Below are 20,402 nucleotides of genomic sequence, written 5' to 3' on the forward strand. Positions count from 1 at the left end.
AGGTCAGTTGAAAAACTGAGATTGCTAAGTTTTTGTAAGGGTAGGCAAGGGATTTGAAGCAAAGGCAGATAAATGGGTGTTGAGGTACAGATCAATAATTGATTGAATAATGAATTAATTAACAAAACAGCTGGCGGGGTAGCAATGGCCTTGTCCTGTTCCCACAAGCCCATGCTACCATGAAGTATGGCTGGCCACAGAGAACGCCAGATCTTTGAATTTACCCCATGAGAGAGGTGAATAATCTCAGACAACTTGTTGTAGGAGCCAGGGCTTTTAAGAAATCTTTCACTGACCCTCCAACCTTGCTTTCCAGAGGATATTGAGCAGAAACATTTGGAATGGGAAAAAAAGCGGCAACCTTTAGACAGAAATTAATCTTCAAACATTTGGGGCATGAGTGAAAAGTTATTTGATAAAAGCAACCAGCGGGCAGAAGTTTAGCAACTTTTTTGGAGAAAAGCAAAGTGAATAAATGGAATCAGCAACACCGTAGCCTAGTCCAGACCCCAACAGATCAGAAAAAAACCCTGCAAAGTTAATGGAAAGCATCGACATGACGATAGGCTGCTCAAGGTCAAAAACAAGGTCACGGCTTTTATTGGCATAGGTAGGAAAAATCTATTTCATGTTCACCGTACTTTGAAGGAGAAATGCAAGTCAACAAACTTTCAGGCAAATGTTCGTAAGCAGACGTCAACTCAGCTCAAAGCCGATGCCAGTTAGAGTTCCAGGGAAAAGTAGAGGAAAGGAACATCAGCACTTTGCTGTTCAAATACTCAGCCACACGTAGCGGCCTCTGTTCCCAGAGCTTAAATCTGCAGAGAGAATATCAGACTTGACGGCGTGCGAGGCAAACAGCTGTAACTTAATTGAGGGGTTCACTTGGGAAATCCAACAATCCTTCCTTCCCAGCAGGGAAGCTGAATGACAGCTTTTTTGGGTTGGAGACAGAACTATTGATTCTCTGATTTGGTGCTTTGACCAACTCCACACTCAGAGTGTAGGATTAAATAGAGCTTCATAAAAATTATGGCGCAGAATTAGGACATTTGTTTCAACTGGTCTGTTCCAGTGCTAATGCTCCAGGTGAGTCTCCTCCCAACTTTACTTCAACTACCCCATCAGCATAATTTTCTATTCCTTTCTCCCTCGTGCATTTATCTGGCATTCCCTGAAATGTATTTACATTATTCACCTCCATGCAGCAGCAAGTTCTGCATTCGAACCAGTCCCTGAGTAAAGACGTTTCTGCGGAACTCCTTATTTTAAGGCAGTGATTCTCCGTCGCGGGTTCATCCCGCCATCGCTGCCAGCGAGGGACAGAGAATTTTACGCTCAGCGAAACCTCCCATTCACTGTAGCGGGACTGAAGAATCACCCTGGCATGAGCGATGGACAACCCCTCTGCTGTGAACAGACGGAGAATCCCGCTGGTATGAACGGACGGAGAATCTCACTGCCGTTAACGGACGGAGAATCTCACTGCCGTGATCTTTCGGTGAATCTCGCTACCGTTAACAGACGGAGAATCCCGCTGCCGTTAACGGACGGAGAATCTCACTGCCGTGAACTTTCGGAGAATCTTGCTGCCGTTAACGGACGGAGAATCTCACTGCCGTGAACTTTCGGAGAATCTCGCTACCATTAACAGACGGAGAATCCCGCTGCCGTTAACGGACGGAGAATCTCACTGCCGTGAACTTTCGGAGAATCTCGCTGCCGTTAACGGACGGAGAATCTCACTGCCGTGAACTTTCGGAGAATCTCGCTGCCGTTAACGGACGGAGAATCCCACTAGCGTGAACTTTCGGAGAATCCCGCTAACATGAACGGACGGAGAATCGCGTTGCCGTGAACGGATGGAGAATCCCGCTGCCGTGAAAGGACAGAGAATCCTACCCCTAGTTTTAAATTCCCCACAAGTGGAAACAGCAGGCTAGATTCTCCGCACCCCGATGGCGAAATCGCAGCTGGCGCGATTTTGTTTTTATAATCTGGAGACCACGGCTGGGATTCTCCGATATCGCGGCCAAGTGTTGACGCCGGCGTCAAAACCGGCGTGAGCGACGCCAGCGTCAACGAGCCTCCAGGCCCAGTAAGAAGGGTGCCGGAGTGCTGTGCACTGCTCCAGCGCAGAACGCCGGCTGTGCACGGCCGGCGCGGGTCCGCGCATGCGTGTGACGGCTGTCTCCACTCCGGCACATGCGTGTGATTGCCGTCTCCGCGCTGGTGTGGAGCAACATGTCGGCGACTGAACAGTGGGCCCGCGTGGAAGGAGGTAGGTCCCCTCCAGATTGTGGAAGCCCCCGATCGTAGGCCTGGACCCCATGGAGGTCCCCCCCCGGAGTCAGATCCCCCCCCGCTCCCCCCCACCAGGATGTCCACATCGGCTCTCGGCGGTTGGCACCAGGTTTGAACCACGCGGGTGGAACCCGGCGGTAGTTTGGCCCGTCGTCCGTGGATAATCACCGTGGGGGCCTATTTCAGCAACCCCTGACCGCGGCGACCGCGCGATCGCTATTGGCGCCTATTCTCTGGTCGGCAGAGAATCGGCGGCCCGGCATCAGAACAGCATGGCAGGATTCTCCCCCCCCCCCGGTGATTCTCCGACCTGCGTGGGCTCAGAGAATCCTGGCCCACAACTCAGCACAATACCCTAATTGAGGTCTCACCAAGATTCTATTTAGGTTTAACATGTTTTGCCATATAGAAAAATGGATAGCTTTGAATGCTTTAGAAGGATTAATCTCATTGAAGGGTAACATGGATTAGATGTGAGAACATAAATATATGGGTAATTTTAACAAGAGCAAGCAGACCATTCAGCCCTTCAAGCCTGCTCTGCCTTCCTGTACAATCATGCCAGTCTTCTACCTCAATTCTGCCTGCTTGTACTATCCCCATATCCCAGAATTCCCTCAGTATCCAAGAATTTGTCAATCACTGTTCTGAATATATTCAATGGTTGAGCATCGACAATCCTCTGGGACAGAGAATTCCAAAGATTCAGGACCCTTTGACTTGACCTTTAAGAAATGGGTGTTTAAGAAATGTACCTTTAAGAATTGGGTGTTTATCAGTGATGTCAGAGTGGGTGAGCTGGGCTGTCTGTCAGCTTTTTACTTTTGTTTTAGGCTGTTTGCTGCAGGGTGTGTTTTAGTTCCATTTTCAGAGCTGGATAGCTGCAGTCACAGCCAGAAGGGGTATTAGTATCTCTCTGTAATCTAAAAACTGTAAATCAATCCTGTGGTGATTTAAAACTAATAACTGCTCACAGTAGTGACTTTAACCTGATGTGCTTCTGTTAAAAGTTCTTTTTTAAGTCTTATGGATGTTAAAAGGACAGCTTAAGGATTACTTAGTGTTGTCTTCTTTGGGGGTTGTATTTGAATTAATGGTTGCTAAGATGTTCACTGTATGTTTTAAAAAGGTTAACTTGAGTTTATAGAAGAAACATTGTTTTGCTTTAAAAAATACTTTTCCATTTCTGCTGTGCCACACCTGTAGAGTGGGCTGTGTGCTCCCCATACCACAATCTATTTAAAGTTGTGGGTCAGGTGAACGCCACGATACACTTTGGGGTTCTCTAAACCCTGGCCCATAACAGAGTGAAGAAGCGTTTATATTCCTCAGTCCTAACTGGCCGAGCTATTATTCTGAGATTACGATGGTTAGACTCCCCAGGCAGCATCTACCATATCAAAACTGTTCTATGTTTCATTGAGATCACCTCTCATTCTTCGCAATCCCAGAGCACTCAATCTCTCCTCATTGAACAATCCCACCATCCCAAGAATTACCCTTCATTGTATTTTCCCCAAGCCTGGATCCTTCTGTAGACAAGGAGATCAAAGCTGTACAGAGTACTCCAGGTGTACCCGCCGATCGGGTCCTTGTACAATAGCGCTAATGCTTATTCACTCTTCTGCTCCAATCTATTTGAAATAAAGTTGAATATACCATTTGTGTTCCTAATTACTTTCTGTACCTGCCTGTTAACGTTCTGTAATTCGTGTACAAAGACACCCAGATTCCTGTGAAACCTTTTTCCCAGTCTCTGAAGTTTTGAGAAATATTGGCCGGCTTTCACGCCGGATTGGGGACATAGCCCAATTATTAGAGAATCCCGTCAATTCTGTTTTTCCAATTTTCCTTCCAATGTGGATGACCTCACATTTCCCACCTCCATGATGGCTGCCAGATTTTATGTCATCTCTCATTGTCAACTTCTTTGTCATCCTCTGCCAAATTCTAAATCCCTCCCGGTCCTCTGGTTTACTGCACTTTTTGTCTACGTTTATGAGCCTCTTCCATTAATTAACCTCCCTGACTAATCATCTAAAAGCTGATGTGCACGCAATAATGGTATCCAGGAACAGCTTAAATATTGTGGCTATATTCTACACTTCAGCTATCGGAAAACAGTAAGAAAGAAAAGCTCTGAGGATGGAGTGGGCCGTACGTGTTCCAAAACAATGGATCATACAATTAGGGTTGTGACTCGTAACTCCCCGTGACAACATTGCTGAGATCAGGAACTCATCGTCTGTGGAATTGCAATTCTCCCACACCCCCGTCTCACCATGTTGGGACAATTTCATAATTTATATTCTCAAACACAATGTCCATAAATTAAGCACAGGAATGTAACAAAAGCCATCTTTGAGTCAAGGCAACTTTGTATTCTGTTTTGTTAATTCTTTTGCTGAGGAATGAGAGCGTGCTTCACAAAACCCTCCTGTAGTTTTCGCGAACTCTTCCTCACTGTGGGTCTCATGGCCTCTCACTGTTGGGATTGCTTCGAGGGCCTGTAGGAGGACCGATAGGGAGATAAACCCCCTGTGGGAAAGGCATCAAAGGCAGAGGTACTTTGAGGTACGATATTCCTTTATGGTGATTATTTACAGTTACAATTATCCACTCCCTAACAATGGTGTCTACCTTCACCAGTGCTCCCAAAACTTCTTTTTTTTTAAATAATTTTTATTGAAGAAATTTTCAAAATACAAACATTTTAACCCCCCCTACATTTACATTTAAATTATAACAAAACAAAGTCAAACCCCCCTACTTAACAAGAAAAAGAAAAAAGTCCCCCCCCCCCCCACTCGCGTGTCTCCCCCCCCCCCCCCCCCCCCCCCCCCCCCCCCCCCAGCCGGCGAACCGACAGTCAGACCAACTTATCATTTCTAGCAGCGTCCTCGGGCAGGCCTTGCCCGTGCCACCACCGCTACCGTACTTCCTTCGTCTTTGTCCCCTCCTCCCCCCTCCCTCCCGCCCTCCCCTCCCCTCCCGGGTTGCTGCTGTCACGGCCTCAGTTTCTATCTCTGGTCCAAGAGGTCTAGGAAGGGTTGCCATCGCCTGAAAAACCCCTGCACCGACCCTCTCAGGGCGAATTTGATCCTTTCCAATTGGATGAAGTTTGCCATGTCGTTTAACCAGGTGTTAACACTCGGAGGCCTTTCGTCCCTCCACTGAATCAGGATCCTCCTCCGAGCCACCAAGGACGCAAAGGCTAATATTCCAGCCTCCCTCGCCTCCTGTACCCCCGGTTCCACCCCAACCCCGAAGATCGCAAGTCCCCATCCTGGCTTGACCCTGGACCCCACCACTCTCGACACCGTCCCTGCCACCCCCTTCCAGAACTCCTCCAGTGCCGGACATGCCCAAAACATATGTGCATGATTCGCAGGGCTTCCCGAACATCTAATACACCTGTCTTCACCCCCGAAAAACCGACTCATCCTTGTCCCCGTCATGTGGGCTCTATGCAGTACCTTAAATTGAATGAGACTTAGTCTCGCACATGACGACGACGAGTTGACCCTCTCCAGGGCGTCTGCCCATGTCCCGTCCTCTATCTGTTCCCCCAGCTCTAACTCCCACTTATCTTTCAGCTCCTCTACTGGTACCTCCTCCACCTCCTGCATAATCTTATAGATGTCCGAGATCTTCCCCTCCCCGACCCAGACCCCTGATAGCACCCTATCACTCACCCCCCTGTCGGGGAGCGCGCTCCCAAAACTTCTTAATGGTGCGTTGTCCAGCTACATCCAGGTGTCTCCCCAGGATGCAGATCAGAAGTGGAGGCGGCCTGCTGTACTCCGCGCCCTGCAGCCTGAAATGCCCTTGGTGAGCGTCCTCTGGAGGGCCTGGACCTGGAAGGACCCAGCCGACTTTCAGGTGTCACTGGTGTCCCTGAGCAACCCTGTCTTGCCCACTGCCCCTAAGATGCACCAGTGTCAGGAAGTGGGTCTCAGAAGACCTGGAAGCTGCCTGAGTCTCCTGGGTGAAAAGCCCCGGGATGGGCTCCAGCACTTCCTCCTCCCTCGGTGTTCTCGTAGACTCCAGAGCTACTCCGTCGGACATTGGGGCAGCTGGAATGAGCTCCTGAAGCATCTGTGTCAACAGGCGCTGCCAGTCCTGGAGGTGCAACAGTGTCTGCATGATTGTGAGAGACTTCAGCAATAGACCTCTGCAACTGGATCAGGCTCTGGAGCCCCTCAGCCATGCACTATGTGACTGGGCTATGCTCTAGAAGCTATCAGCCATGGTCCTCTGTGACTGGGCTATGCTCTCAAGGCCCTCAACCATGCTCCTCCGAGACTGAGCCATGCCTTGGACGCTGCCACTCATGGCTCAGAGATTCTGCCCCAGGCTTTCCACTGTGGTCGCCACCCTTGCATTGTTGGCCTGGGTGCTATGCAATGCCGTCACCATCTCCTCCACCTGAAATTTTGGGACACCTCCAATCGGCCTTACAGTTGCCGGAATGTTGCTGACACCCCATTCTGGATTTCCCGGCTCTGCCTTTGCATCTCCAGCAGCTGGGGGAGAACCTTTTCCAGAGGCTCGACATCTGGCTGGGGTCCGACTATGTCCTGGGATCTAGCCAACCTCCGACTTCCTGATTCCTTGGAAGTTCCTGCCTCCACCTGTTGGGCACCAGCAGCTGTGAGGTGCTCACTACATTGTGCCCCAGAAGCCTGTCTGCTAATCTCGCCCACCAAGGCGTGTGTCTCTGCGCTGGTGCACGGTGCGGGTGACGCCTGTGATGCCTGATCGGTGCTTTCCTCGGAGCTTTCCATCGAGGGGGTCACGGGGGTCACGGGGAAGCGGTGACCCCAGATGGCCCGGCCACATCAGGTGTCTATCCTGCAAGACAAGAAACATGGTGAAAGGGAGGATCAAGGATCTGGGCAGCTTAGGGCTCACTTGAAACAGGTTAAATAGATGAAGGTTCAATGGATCCTCACTTCTGTGGTGCAGGCCAACCTCGCTGTGACTTTGGCTCTCGCCTGTGCCTCCCCCACTATTTCCATCATTCTCTCTTCACAGGAGGTTAAGAGACGCAATTTGGGCATTCTCCCACCTGCCTTCTCCATCTCCCTTCTATGGGCTGTCTACTCCTGCGAGGGACACGGAAAGGAGATTATGGTGGGTTGGGAGGGAGCCTTCAGCAGGTTCATATGTTGGCACTGCACCCAGCCAGGAAGGGGTCATGATGAGGAATGCCAGGGGATGTGAGGAAGATGCTGGGGGAGTCGGGTGGTGGGAGCCGTGAGGTGTCAGGGAGTGGGTTAATGGTGACATTCCAGGTGTGACAGATGGGACTGATGCCGGGGGAGAAAGGTGGTCACTTGCAGTTCGAATTAGATCATTCAGGTTCTTGCAATATTGGACGCCGATCTTCCATGTCAGGTTGTTGGTACTGACTGCCACAACCACTACACCCCAGGCTTGGATCAACCTCGCTGCTTCTGGGTCTTTTACACACTTGGGGGTACGAGGTGCCCCGTCTCTCCTCCACAGCGTCCAGAAGGCTGTTCAGATCTCCCTTCAGGAAGCGAAGAGCAGGTTGCTGCGCTGCCATCCTCCTGGTTTGACTGGGAGTGAGTGCAGACTGTTTAAATGCAGCTTCCTCTTGTTAACAGTGCGCTGCTGAGTCCCAGATCAGGTGAATCAGTTACCAGGGACTCCAAATCGGCATGATTCATGTGGAGGTTCATTTATTGCGTGTCGCGTCTTTTCGTCCGACGTCACTTCGTCCAACGACACTTCGTCCACGTCTTTTGGTCCAAAGTCTTTTTGTCCGCCCGTCTTTTGGTCCAACGTCTTTTTGTCCAATTATCCAATTACAAATTAACTCCGTATAAAACCATTTAATTGATAAAATGCAAGTACAATACAGCAAGTGAATTTAATTGCTAAAATGCAAGTAATTGATAAAATGCAAGTAAAATGCAAGTTGAAAAATGCAGTTAAAAAATCTAAAAATGCAGTTAAAAAATCTAAGAGTTTACTAATTACTTAAAATTCCCGAAGTTACTTAAAATTGATGTAAATTGACACAATGAACTTTGCCATTTCGGGATGGGCGAATTAAGAAAGAGAACGATAATATCTATCCTTTAACGAGGCTCGTTAAAGGAAAGAGAATGATAATAACTATCCTTTAACGAGGCTCGTTAAAGGAAAGAGACCGGTAATAAAAATCCTTTATTGCATATTATACCTTGCTATGTGCATTAGAGAAGATTTCTATTTACAAAAAGTTAATGTGGGGAGTGGAGTGGAGTGCTAATAAGCAAGTTACAAAAAGTCAAGTTACAAAAAGTCTTTGACGAAAAAAATCATCGGACAAAAAGACGTAGGACCAAAAGACGTGCGGACAAAAAGACGTTGGACCAAAAGACGTGCGGACAAAAAGACGTTGAACCAAAAGACGTGGACGAAGTGTCGTTGGACGAAATGATGTCGGACGAAAAGACATAGCACCCATTTATTGCACTAAATATGGGAAGATCCCGATGATATTCTTGCCAGAACAGCTGGCGTGAATTGCAATGATTTTCATGCCCAAAATGACACTGAGGGCTCCTCACTCTGCAACAGGATCCTCGACTTTCTGACCCGCAAACCCACAGACCACAATCAGTAAGGATAAACAACAACACCTCCTCCACAATAGTCCTCGATACTGGGGACCCACAAGGCTGCGTACTTAGCCCCCTACTCTACTCCCTGTACACACACGACTGCGTGGCAAAATTTGGTTCCAACTCCATCTACAATCCATATTCAGCCACGCCCGCTGCACGATTGGGATGGGGACCATGCAAAGGTTTATTGACCTCAGGTGGGAATCTCCGGTCGCTGGGCAGTCACGGCTGAAAAATCCCGATCTGAGTAATCTTTTTGGGAGATTTGCCTTTCAGCCCTGTTCTCCCACAGAAGCTGCTAGTCCTGCTGTATATTTCCAACATATTTTGTTCATATTTGCATATTATTTGCATCCATGGTATTGATTTTGTTGTAATTGATCATGGTGGCCTTAACTCAGCATTTTCCTGTTGGCATCCTTCCATCTGCGAGAAATGATGGGGATAGGCTCACCACTGTTGGTGTTCTCACTCAGGCCAACAAGCCCAGCATTGAAGTATTGACCGCACTCGATCAGCTCCGCTGGGTGTGTCACCATACAGTCGTTCTCTGATCAAGACATGCCACACGTTTGGCTTTCCGCCGAGCGGTATTTTGCTTTTGTAGCTTAACTCTTAATTGGTCAAGGTGGCCTTACCTCAACACTCTAATATCAACCCCTATGGCATCAAGTATTGGAGTTCCACCTTTCCCAGCATGCAGTACAACTGTGAGACAGATATTCTTTTATGATGAACCCATACCCTGGACCATTTTTTATACTAACCTTTACGAGACTTTTGCAGCCTCGTAGTGAACTCCCAGCCGTTTCCCATTCCTTATGCTTCGTGGTAAGTTTTGAGTTGAATGGAATGTAAATAGGATTTGAATGCATCGTCCAACAATCAGATCTAACATGTGTATTTTCCATGTTCATCCTGATGCAGCACTTTTGAAACTTATTTGTTATGAATTTTATAAATTGTACAATTCACCAGGTGCAAGTATCATATAGTAAATGAGAATAAAGGAAAGTGAATGGAATAATAGCCAAATACAAATTTAAAGTAGATCTCAATTGGCTGTAATTCTGATTGCAACTTATTCTGATTCATAAGTACAAGGGTGAAATCCAAAAAGGTTCTTTGTCTCTAAACCTCAAATGACAGCATGGAATGTGGAGGAACTGCAGCTGAAAACATTTTGTTTGACCGAGTAGGAAAGACTATTATGTACTTCTTGAACTGAGGAATTCTCTACAGTCCACAGATCCACGTTTAATGCAAAGGAAGACCGATTTGCTATCATACGACAGAGTTGCAAAGAGCAGCAGGGCCGTTTCGCAACACACGTCGGGGTCCAAAAAGACCTTTGCAGAGTGGCTAAGCAAACAATGGTTAGCATTAAACTAGGGAGAGTTGCCTGTCCTCCAGTAATACATTATTTCCCCATACCTACATGTCACTGTTCTACCTCTCTTGTGCAAACTCAGATACATAACTGCTATTCTAAAGTAGCTGCTATGTTGTGTGTGAACGAGACATGTAAAGAGAATGTGATGGTCTTTTTTTATGGGATGGTTTTCTGACTTTGTGCTGCTGCCACTGCTTCACTTAACCATGATATCGTTTGAGAAATTATGGACACCCTACCCAATGTTTCCTGCTCCAATGTTAATGAGCACATGGAACAGCATCAGGTTGCTGTACTTAGTTGATAGCCACTAAATTTGCCAAAGATGTTACAGTTTGTCCATTCCAGTGTAAGTAATTATTTTAATGTGCAGGCAGCATGGTAGCACAGTGGTTAGCACTGTTACTTCACAGCTCCAGGGTCCCAGGTTCAATTCCCGGCTGGGTCACTGTCTGTGCGGAGTCTGCACATTCTCCCCGTGTCTGCGGGGGTTTCCTACGGGTGCTCCGGTTTCCTCCCACAAGTCCCAAAAGACATGGGGCGGGATTCTCTGATCCTGAGGCTAAGTGTTGACGTCGTCGGAAAAGCCATTGCGTGCCTTGACGGCGTCAACAAGGCCCCAGAATCAGCAATTCTGGCCCCTACAGGGGGCCAGCACGGCACTGGAGTGGTTCACACCGCTCCAGCTGCTGATGGGCACTGGGGGATGCGCGCATGCGCAGTGGGTTCAGCGCAAACCCGCGAATGTGCAGTCCCAACAGCGCGATATCTGCGCATGCGCGGTATCTACGCATGCGCGGTGTCTCTCTTGTCCGCTCCGGCCCCGACTCAACATGGCGCAGGACTACAGGGGCCAGCGCGAAAGAAAGGAGGCCGGGAGGCAGGGAGGCCAGCCCGCCGATCGGTCAGCCCCGATTGTGGGCCAGGCCACATCGGAGGCCCCCCACCCAACCCCCACAGGCCGCCACCCGATCCTTCAACGCTGAGTTCCCGACAGCTGAGAGCAGGTGTGGATGGCGCCGTCGGGACTCGCCGTTTCCACGACGGCCGCTCGGCCCATCCCGGGCCGAGAGTCGGCAGGCCGGCCGCATAGAGCGGCCGGCGCCGCACCAACCATGCTGGCGCCAATGGCGTCGATTCTCCGCTCTGTGGAGAATTGCATTCCAGCGTCGGGGCGGCGTGGCACATTTTTCACTGGTTGCAGGTATTCTCTGGCCCGGCCCCGGGCAGAGAGAATCCCGCCTATGCTGGTCGGTAATTTAGACATTCTGAATTCTCCCTCAGTGTACCCGAACAGGTGCCGGAATGTGGCGACTAGGGGCTTTTCACCGTAACTTCATTGCAGTGTGAATGTAAGCCTACTTGTGACAATAAAGATTATTATTATTAAGTTTTAACAACCTCTCTGCCACTGGGAATTATAAGCGTGAAGACTCATTCTTTTGTATGATCATTACTTTTGGAGTTTTTACAAATACAAATTATAGATTGTTGATTTCTGTCTCTTGTGTTTCTCTCTCTCTTAATTCCATTTTCTCCCCTCACTTTGTTTTGCTGATATTTAATTCAATATTCTGATAAACACTTCTTGATTAAGCCTCTCAGTAATACATCCTCAATCTGATTGGCTCAGGTGATGCACAGCTGCTTCCCCGGTCCACACAGGTCTCTAGTGCCCCGTGGAGGCCCCGTGAAGGCCCCGTGAAGGGTGGTACATTGAAATGGCCTTGTAATCGCAGATCGCTCCGGTATAAAACAGCAGTGGGCAAACATAAGTGTAAAATATTCCTGGTACCATTTGTTTGCTGCTGAGAGCCAAATATGGCCTCATGGGAAATAAAGATCATTCGACAATATATTTTTTTTAATGTTTTAATTTCTTTGTACTTGCAGCACCAGGTCATTTCCACGTGTGCTTGGAGAGCAAGTGGGGTAATATGGAGTGTGTTCAGGTGCCCAAAGAGGCAGAAATGGTGGAAATTATTCCAAATGGCAATCATATAGAAGATCTGACTGTACCAATCAAAACGCCACCTGAGGAGGACAGGTAAGTGATGGCAACTGAATATTGGTAACTCAAATATGTTTGTTATTTGAGCAAAAATGGTCACAGGTTTGAAAAGCTCTTATTGCTGGTGATGAGACACATGCATGGTTGTCAGCACAACACAGTTTTCTTACTGCCCAATTTTTAAAAAATGATTGGTAGTTATTCGATATTATCTCCGCTCGCTGTTTTCTCTGCCTCTTCCTGAAGGTGTCCAGTGAGCAGGGTGGCATCGCGGGATGACTCACCTCACTGCTCACTGGAGTGGTGCTGGCAGCCAAAGCTGAGTGTATGTCATATTTTAATACCAGCACAGAAACACAGCGGTCGACAGGAGTTGCCTGGGATGTGGGCCAGCATTTGTTGTCAATCTTTAATCACCCTTGAACAGAGTGGCTTGCTCGGCCATTTCCGAGTCAACCACATTGCTGTGGATCTGGAGTCACATGTAGACCAGATAAGGATGGCAGATTTTCTTCTATAAAGGACAAGAATGAACAACAATCGACAATGGTTTCATGAGACTTTTAGTTCCAGATTTTTATTGAATTCAAATTTCACCAACTGCTGTGGTGGGATTCGAACCGGGATCGCCAGAGCGTTGCCCTGGGCCTCTGGATGACTATTCCAGTGACAATATCATTAGACCACCACCACCCCACTAACTGGGACCTTTCCCTACACATCATCAGTGCTTATCCAAGGAAGCCTCTTTACCACATCCTGTCACATCAGTAGGGCCGTGATGAAATTTAGAGGGAACAGGTCTTAAGAGGAAACGGCTCCAAAACTGCATGTGAATAATGATAATAGCTTATTGTCACAAGTAGGCTTCAATCAAGTTACTGTGAAAAGCCCCTAGTCGCCACATTCCGGCGCCTATCCGGGGAGGCTGGAATGGGAATTGAGCCCGCGCTGCTGGCCTTGTTCTGCATTACAAGCCAGCTGTTTAACCCACTGTGCTAAACCAGCCCCTAATAATTATCGTGGTGGAATTGATGCTCTTCTCTGTACTCCACAAGAATAGTATGTGGCACAGCTGCCCTGGGCTCTTTTCCCTGCCTCTTTCCTTGGGAATCGCTCCCGCCACTCCCCAGAACTACCTCATGTCATCTGGGGTGTGGTTCAGAGCTGGTGGAACCAAGCTGATGGGGGCGCCCGCTCAGGCCTTACAACCCGTAGGCATGCCAGCAGGAACGGAGGGTCAATCTGCGCACAGTCGGCTCACTCCATGCCTCGAATTATTCTTTTCCTTTATTTATCAATCTATTTCTCACCTCTAGCAATTGGACCAGTCAATTTTAGACTCCACTAGAGTATTGCTCTGCATGTGCCTCAGACTCCAAACGTCAGTCAGCCTCTGATATGCGCAGCTCTTCATTATTTTAGAATCTCCAAGTTAGATCTCCCAAGTGCCAACACCTTTTCTGCACTGGGCTTTAAGCGTTTCTTTACTTGAGTCAATTGGTTTAAAATTAAGGTAATTCCTCAGGGATCAGTTCAGAAATTATTTAGCAACAGTGGAGACATTTCCATTTCCTTCTTGAGAACTACATTTTCTTGCTTTTAATCCAGAAAATCCTTTGCAGTGATTATTTTGGAAGGTATTATTATAAATACAGTAAATGAGCTAAAGCTAAAATTGACATCTCAGTGGATTTTGTTGCTCTATTTTTAAGTTCCTTGCATAAACATTTATTTCTGCCCCTCAGAAAAGACTCTTGTGGAAATGTCACATCCGAATACACTCACTTTTAAAAGCAATTGATCCTGCTTCTGCTAATTTGACTTCCGGGTCCATGGATTCCTGCCTTTCAATTGCTGATGCAACTCTCTCTCAAAGAATGTGACTGAAAAAGGCACAGGGGAGAAATTGGAAGATGTCCAAATGTTTATTCCTGGACTCAGTATTCATTTTACTTCTCACAACTGCAAAGCTCTCAGTCCTGAGATAGAATATATTGGGCGCAATTCCCCACACTCATGCCGGTGCGGAGAATAGCGGGGCTCGTAAAATTTTACGGCCACGCTAGTCTGACGCCCTCCCGCTATTCTCCCTCCCCCCCACGCCCGAATCCCGATACGATTCACAGCTGGCCGATGGGCCGAGTTCCAAGCCCTTTACGGCTGTTTTTACGAACGGCAAACACACCTGGTCTGGCCGTTCGTAAAAACGGCCGTAAAGTGCCGATTTTTAAAACCATGGCACCGATTGGCACGGCAGTACCACGGCCGTGCCAAGGGTGCCATGGGCCCGCGATCGGTGCCCATCGAAACCCGCACACTCTTTGTCCCTCCGCCGCCCCGCTGTATCACTTCACGGGGCGTCTGAGGGGCATCCCGGCCCGCGCATGCGCGGGTTACGCGCAAATGCGCGATGACGTCATGCGCGGGTTGGAGTCTTCCAATCCGCGCATGCGCGGCTGACGTCATATGACGCGTCAGCCGGCGCAAACTCTGGCAAGCGGGCTTAACGAAATTCGTTAAGCCCGCGATGCCGGAGTTCACGGCTGCGGCGTACTAGCCCCGACCGGGGACCAGAATCGGTTCCCGGTCGGGGAGGGGGGGGGGGGGGGGGGGGCTGGCGTCAAACCCGCCCGGATTTGACGCCAGCCTTACGATTTCTCCCTCTCTGGGAGAATCGCGCCCATTGGCCCTCAAATTTGGGCAGCATGGTAGCATTGTGGATAGCACAATTGCTTCACAGCTCCAGGTCCCAGGTTTGATTCCGGCTTGGGTCACTGTCTATGCGGAGTCTGCACTTCCTCCCCGTGTGTGTGTGGGTTTCCTCCGGGTGCTCCGGTTTCCCCCCACAGTCCAAAGATGTGCAGGTTAGGAGGACTGGCCATGCTAAATTGCCCTTAGTGTCCAAAATTGCCCTTAGTGCTGGGTGGGGTTACTGAGATATGGGGATAGGGTGGAGGTGTTGACCTTGGGTAGGGTGCTCTTTCCAAGAGCCGGTGCAGACTCGATGGGCCGAATGGCCTCCTTCTGCACTGTAAATTCTATGGCCGCGATTCTCCGCAACCATGATGGGTGGAAGAATAGCGGGAGGTCTGCTCCCGCATCTCCCGCTATTCTCCCACCCCCCCCCCCCCCAAAATGTGTGTCCGGTTTTCCGACACGCCGCTCGGAGAAATGCGGGCCGCCGTTTTTCACGGCGGCCCGCGATTCTCCGACCCGGATGGGCCGAGCGGTCTGCCGTTCCCGACCTGTTCACGACGGCGGCAACCACACCCGGTCGCTGCCGTTGTGAACATGGCGCGCGTGGGGCCTAGGGGAGGTGGATCGGGGATCGAGCACCACGACCGTGCTCGGGAGGGGACTGGCCCGCGATCGGTGCCCACCGATCGTCAGGCCGGCGTCTCAAGGGAACGCACTCTTTCCCCTCCGTCGCCCCGCAAGATCAAGCCGCCACGTCTTGCGGGGCGGCTGAGGGGAAAGACGGCAACCGCGCATGCGCGGGTTTGGGCTGTCCAACACGCGCATGCGCGGCTGACACCATTAGGCGCCGCCGCGCCGTCATTCTTGGCGCGCCGGGCCTTGAAACCAGGGACAAGGCCCGGCCGCCGAGTCTCCCGGTACGGCCTGCCTATCCCCCGGGTAGGGGAGAATAGGGCGCCGGGAGAGGCTTCCGACACAGTCGTGAACCTCTCCAGGTTTCACGACGGCGTCGGGCCTTGCGGAGAATTCCACTCTATGATTCTATGAAATTGCACAGCAGGGTGCGACCATAGGAATCCCGAACACATTTGTGTGCTTTCCTGTCCCTCTTGTTAGGTGTCAGCCATGACTTAATGGTCGAACTTTCACCTCTGAGTCGCAAGGATGGTTCAAGTCCCGCTCCATAGACGTGAGCACAAAATCTAGGCTGACTCACTCGTGCATTACTGAGGGAGTGCCGCATTGTCTGAGGCGCCATCTTTCAGAAGAGATGTTAAAGCAGGGTCTCCTAGATGTACCTAAAAAATTCCAAAGTGCTTGTTAAAGAAGATCAAAGAATACTTGCCGGTGTGCTAGTGAACATTTATCCGACGGCATTATTAAAGCCGGTTAGCTGGTCATCATCGCAGTACTGTTTGTGGGATCTTGCTGTGCATAAATTCCCTACATTGTAACAGTGATTAGATCTCAAAAATACTTAATAGGAGGTTAAGTGACTTGAGACATGTTGAGGTCACGAAAGGTGCTATAATGGAGGTAATAATCAATTTAAAATTAAGAGGTCACTCCTCTTGGAATTTCAGAGCGAGTATTCATAAGCCATTATCCTAAGGCCTAAATTCAGGATCACGGTGTTTACTGCACATCTTCCGTTTTCTCCGACCCCCATCCCCCAAAATGTAACACGAGGTTTATGGTTGGATCACTGATTGATATCAGGAGCCTGTTCGGTTTGGCTCTCATAACCCCCGGGCCAGATGCCAGTGACAGAACTGCAGCAGAGTGGATGCTGGCAACTTTGCTTTGGCCCAACTAATATTAGAAATCGCCATGGAAACAGAATGCAGATGAAAAGTTTAGCTGGTGACCAGGCAGATACTGTGTATTTTATACAAGGTCTGAATTACTCCTGTAATTTTTTTGTACGCAACTTTGTCAAATGCCACCAAATGGCAAGTACATTTTAAAAAAAATTCACTTTCATTGTTTTGTGAACATAGTTTGAGGGTGTATTTTTCAAACAAACAGTTGAGACATTTTATGGGATTCGATTCTCATTTTGAATTTCCACATATCTGAAGATTTAATGCAATTGGAGATGGGGTGGAAAATGCTCTCTTCCCCTTAAGGTTGGCCTTCCATTGTCCCATCCATTTTGGGCACAAGGAGTAAACAGTTGGAGATTAAACCTGAGGAAGCATCTTATTTTCAGCAAAGTACAATCCCTCCCTCAACAGTCAACATGCAATCGCCATTGGACATTCAGGCGTAGGATTCTCTCAGTTTAAGAGTGCGGAGTGACCAGTGTGTTGGCCATGTTTGTCAATTGGCCACCAAGGTTGAGTTTATTGATTCATTCAGGGGCTGTGGGCATCGATGGCTGGGCCAGCATTTATTGTCTCATTCTGAATTTCCCTTGAACCGAGTGGCTTGCTCGGCCATTTCAGAGGGCAGTGAAGAGTCAACCACATCGCTGTGGCTCTGGAGTCATATGTACACCAGACCGATGGCAGATTTCCTTCCCTAAAGGACATTCACTGTTGCTTCACAGCGACAGGGACCCTAGTTCGATTCGTGGCTTGGGTCACTGTCTGTGTGGAGTCTGCACGTTCTCCCTGTGTCTACATGAGTTTCCTCCGGGCGCACCGGTTTCCTCCCACAAGTCCTGAAAGACGTGCTGTTGGGAGAATTGGACATCCTGAATTCTCCCTCAGTGTACCCGAACAGGCGCCGGAGTATGGCGACTAGGGGCTTTTCACAGTAACTTCATTGCAGTGTTAATGTAAGTCTGCTTGTGAGAATAATAAAGATTGTTATTATTAATAATAATGAACCCGATGGGTTTTTACAACAAGCGACAATGGTTTGAAGGTCATCATTAGATTTTTTATTCCAGATTTCTTTGGAATTCACATTTCACCCTCTGCAGTGGTGGGATTTGAAGCTGGATTCCCAGAGCATTACCCTGGATAGAACTGTCAGCATCTCATGAGGCTATGCAGCTACTCAATAACATTCAATTTTATTGTGTCTGCAATGGCTTGTGCTCTCTCAGCAAAAGCTTTACTGCAGGATTGGCATATTGCTCAAATAAATCGCTAATTTGATTTAGTTCCCCTTTTACTCGTTGAAATTAGGAGTCCAATATCTCGGCCATTACGTGGGGATGAAAAGCATTGGGGGTAGGGGTGAGTTGAAGCTGGGATTAAAGGACTATTGCAGAAACGATTGTGTGTGGCGCAGTGGTTAGCACTGCTGCCTCACAGTGCCAGGGACCGGGATTTCAACTTTCGGTGACTGCGTGGAGTTTACACGTTCTCCCCGTGTCTGCATGGGTTTCCTCCGGGTGCTCCCGTTTCCTCCCGCAGTCCAAAGATGTGCAGATTATGTGAATCGGCCATGTTAAATTGACCCATAGTGTCCTAAGGTGCACAGTGGGGTTGCGAAGATAGGGAGGGGGAGTGAGCCTCGGTAGGCTGCTGTTTTGGAGGTTCGGTGCGGACTCGATGGGCTGAATGGCCTCCTTCTGCACTGTGGGGAATGTAGTCTATTCTAAACTTTTCTGCACATTCCAATTTTATTTCCCTCTATCTGACAGGTATGAAGAAAATGAAGGAAACTCAGCTGAGTGCGACGAGTTCCTGCCTCATACCGATACTGAGAAGAAATCTACTCGATTCACAGATGTAAGTTGTTTTTTTGTTTGAAAAGATGTTTGATATTTTTTTATTCCTGTATTCAGGGTTACAAAGCCAGAGCTGAGAGTGTGGACAGGGGTAAACCCCTAATCCAGCTCCTTGCCTGCTCCCAAAAACATTTCAAATTGAAATTGAATCCAATTCATGGTCCCTACAAGAGAGACAGGCCAGATCCAGGCATTACACCTGACCTCACGCTCATCTTAACCAAAAGGCCGAGGTTGGTTAATTGGATCAAAGCAGAACTAAGATCCTCACGTGAATGATTGGCAATTCTGAGAGTGAGTCATTACATCGTTTATACCCTCTCTGTTTCTCGGTGTTCAAAGTCTTTTTTCATTGCAGTTTGAAGGGAAAACCACATTTGGAATGTCAGTGTTCAACCTGAGCAATGCCATCATGGGCAGTGGCATCCTGGGTCTGTCCTATGCGATGGCCAACACGGGCATTGTTCTTTTCCTGTAAGTACACCTTTTATCTGTTTTAATCAGTCACCTATCTCCGCTCTTCCATGCTTTGGACACATAGCACCCATGCAAAAGAGAACAGGCCAGTCATGGAGTCACAGAACGTTTACATAAGAGGCCATTTGGCCCATAGAGTTCATGCTGACTCTCTGTAAAGCAATCCAAGTCAGCCTCTGTTAACCTGCAAGGTTATTTGCCTCAAGTGCCCATATCCAGTTTTGGTTTTGAAATTATTTATCACCTCCACTTCCACCACCCTGGTAGCCAGGTTATTACCAGTTGCTGCGTCGAAACAGCTCTTCCTTGCATCTCCCCCTCCATCTCTTGCCCAAAATCTTTATTCTGTATCCACTAGTCCATGTTAGAACAGTATAAAAGGAGGCCATTTGGCCCATCGTATCTGCACCGACTCTCCAAATGAGCATCATGACTTAATGCTGTTCACCTGCCTTTTCCCCATATCCCTGCACATTTGTTCCTATTCTAATAGTCATCCATTGTCCTCTTGAATGCATCAATTAAACCTGACTCCACCACACTTCCAGGCAGTGCATTTCTGACCTCAACCGTTGGTGTCCAAAGGTTTTTTCGCACATCACATTTGCTTCTTTTGCAAATCACTTTAAATCTGTGGCTATCCTCAGTACTGGGCCTGGATTCTTTGCCGGGGGGATGCTCCATTTTGCCGGCAGCCCGGGGGTTTCCCGATGGCATGGGTCTGCCCCACAATGGGAAACCCCATTGACCGGCCGCCGTAACAGAGCATCCCGCCAGAGGGGTAAAACAGAAATGTGGGGTGGAGAATCCAGCCACTGAAGTCTCTCATCCCTGGAACCATTCTTGTATACCTCTTCTATATTCTTTCCAATGCGTCCTCATCCTTCCTATAGTGTGGCATCCAGAACTGTACACAATATTCCAGCTGTGGTCTAACCTTAGATAAGTTCAGCATAACCACCTTGCCCTTGTACACTTGCCACGCAGGAGACATTAGGACAGATGAGCAAAAATGTGGTCAAAAAAAGTGGATTTTAGGAAGCGTCTTAAAGGAGGATAAACAGACAGAGAGGATGTGAAGTTAATGGACGGAATTCCAGAGGCTAGGCAGCTGCTGTCGGTAGGGGAGGAGGTAAATGAAGGATGACCCAGTGGCCAGATGTGGAGGTTTGAAGAGCTGGAGGAGGTTGT

The 20,402-nt window shown here is 48.6% G+C and overlaps 1 protein-coding gene across 3 annotated transcripts in view; it reads left to right on the forward strand.

The window, feature by feature from the left end:
- Window positions 1-20,402, forward strand: part of LOC119973863 (sodium-coupled neutral amino acid transporter 3-like) — a 133,218-nt gene that overhangs the window by 26,696 nt on the left and 86,120 nt on the right. For all 3 annotated transcript variants that reach the window (XM_038812355.1, XM_038812354.1, XM_038812353.1), the window contains exons 2-4: window positions 12,232-12,385; window positions 18,648-18,735; window positions 19,093-19,208. In XM_038812355.1, the coding sequence (XP_038668283.1) occupies window positions 12,276-12,385; window positions 18,648-18,735; window positions 19,093-19,208 (314 nt within the window). In that variant the 5' untranslated portion in view covers window positions 12,232-12,275. The remainder of the gene's footprint in view (window positions 1-12,231; window positions 12,386-18,647; window positions 18,736-19,092; window positions 19,209-20,402) is intronic.

The sequence above is a fragment of the Scyliorhinus canicula genome, chromosome 11 (genome assembly GCF_902713615.1).
Source record: "Scyliorhinus canicula chromosome 11, sScyCan1.1, whole genome shotgun sequence".
Classification (NCBI taxonomy): domain Eukaryota; kingdom Metazoa; phylum Chordata; class Chondrichthyes; order Carcharhiniformes; family Scyliorhinidae; genus Scyliorhinus; species Scyliorhinus canicula.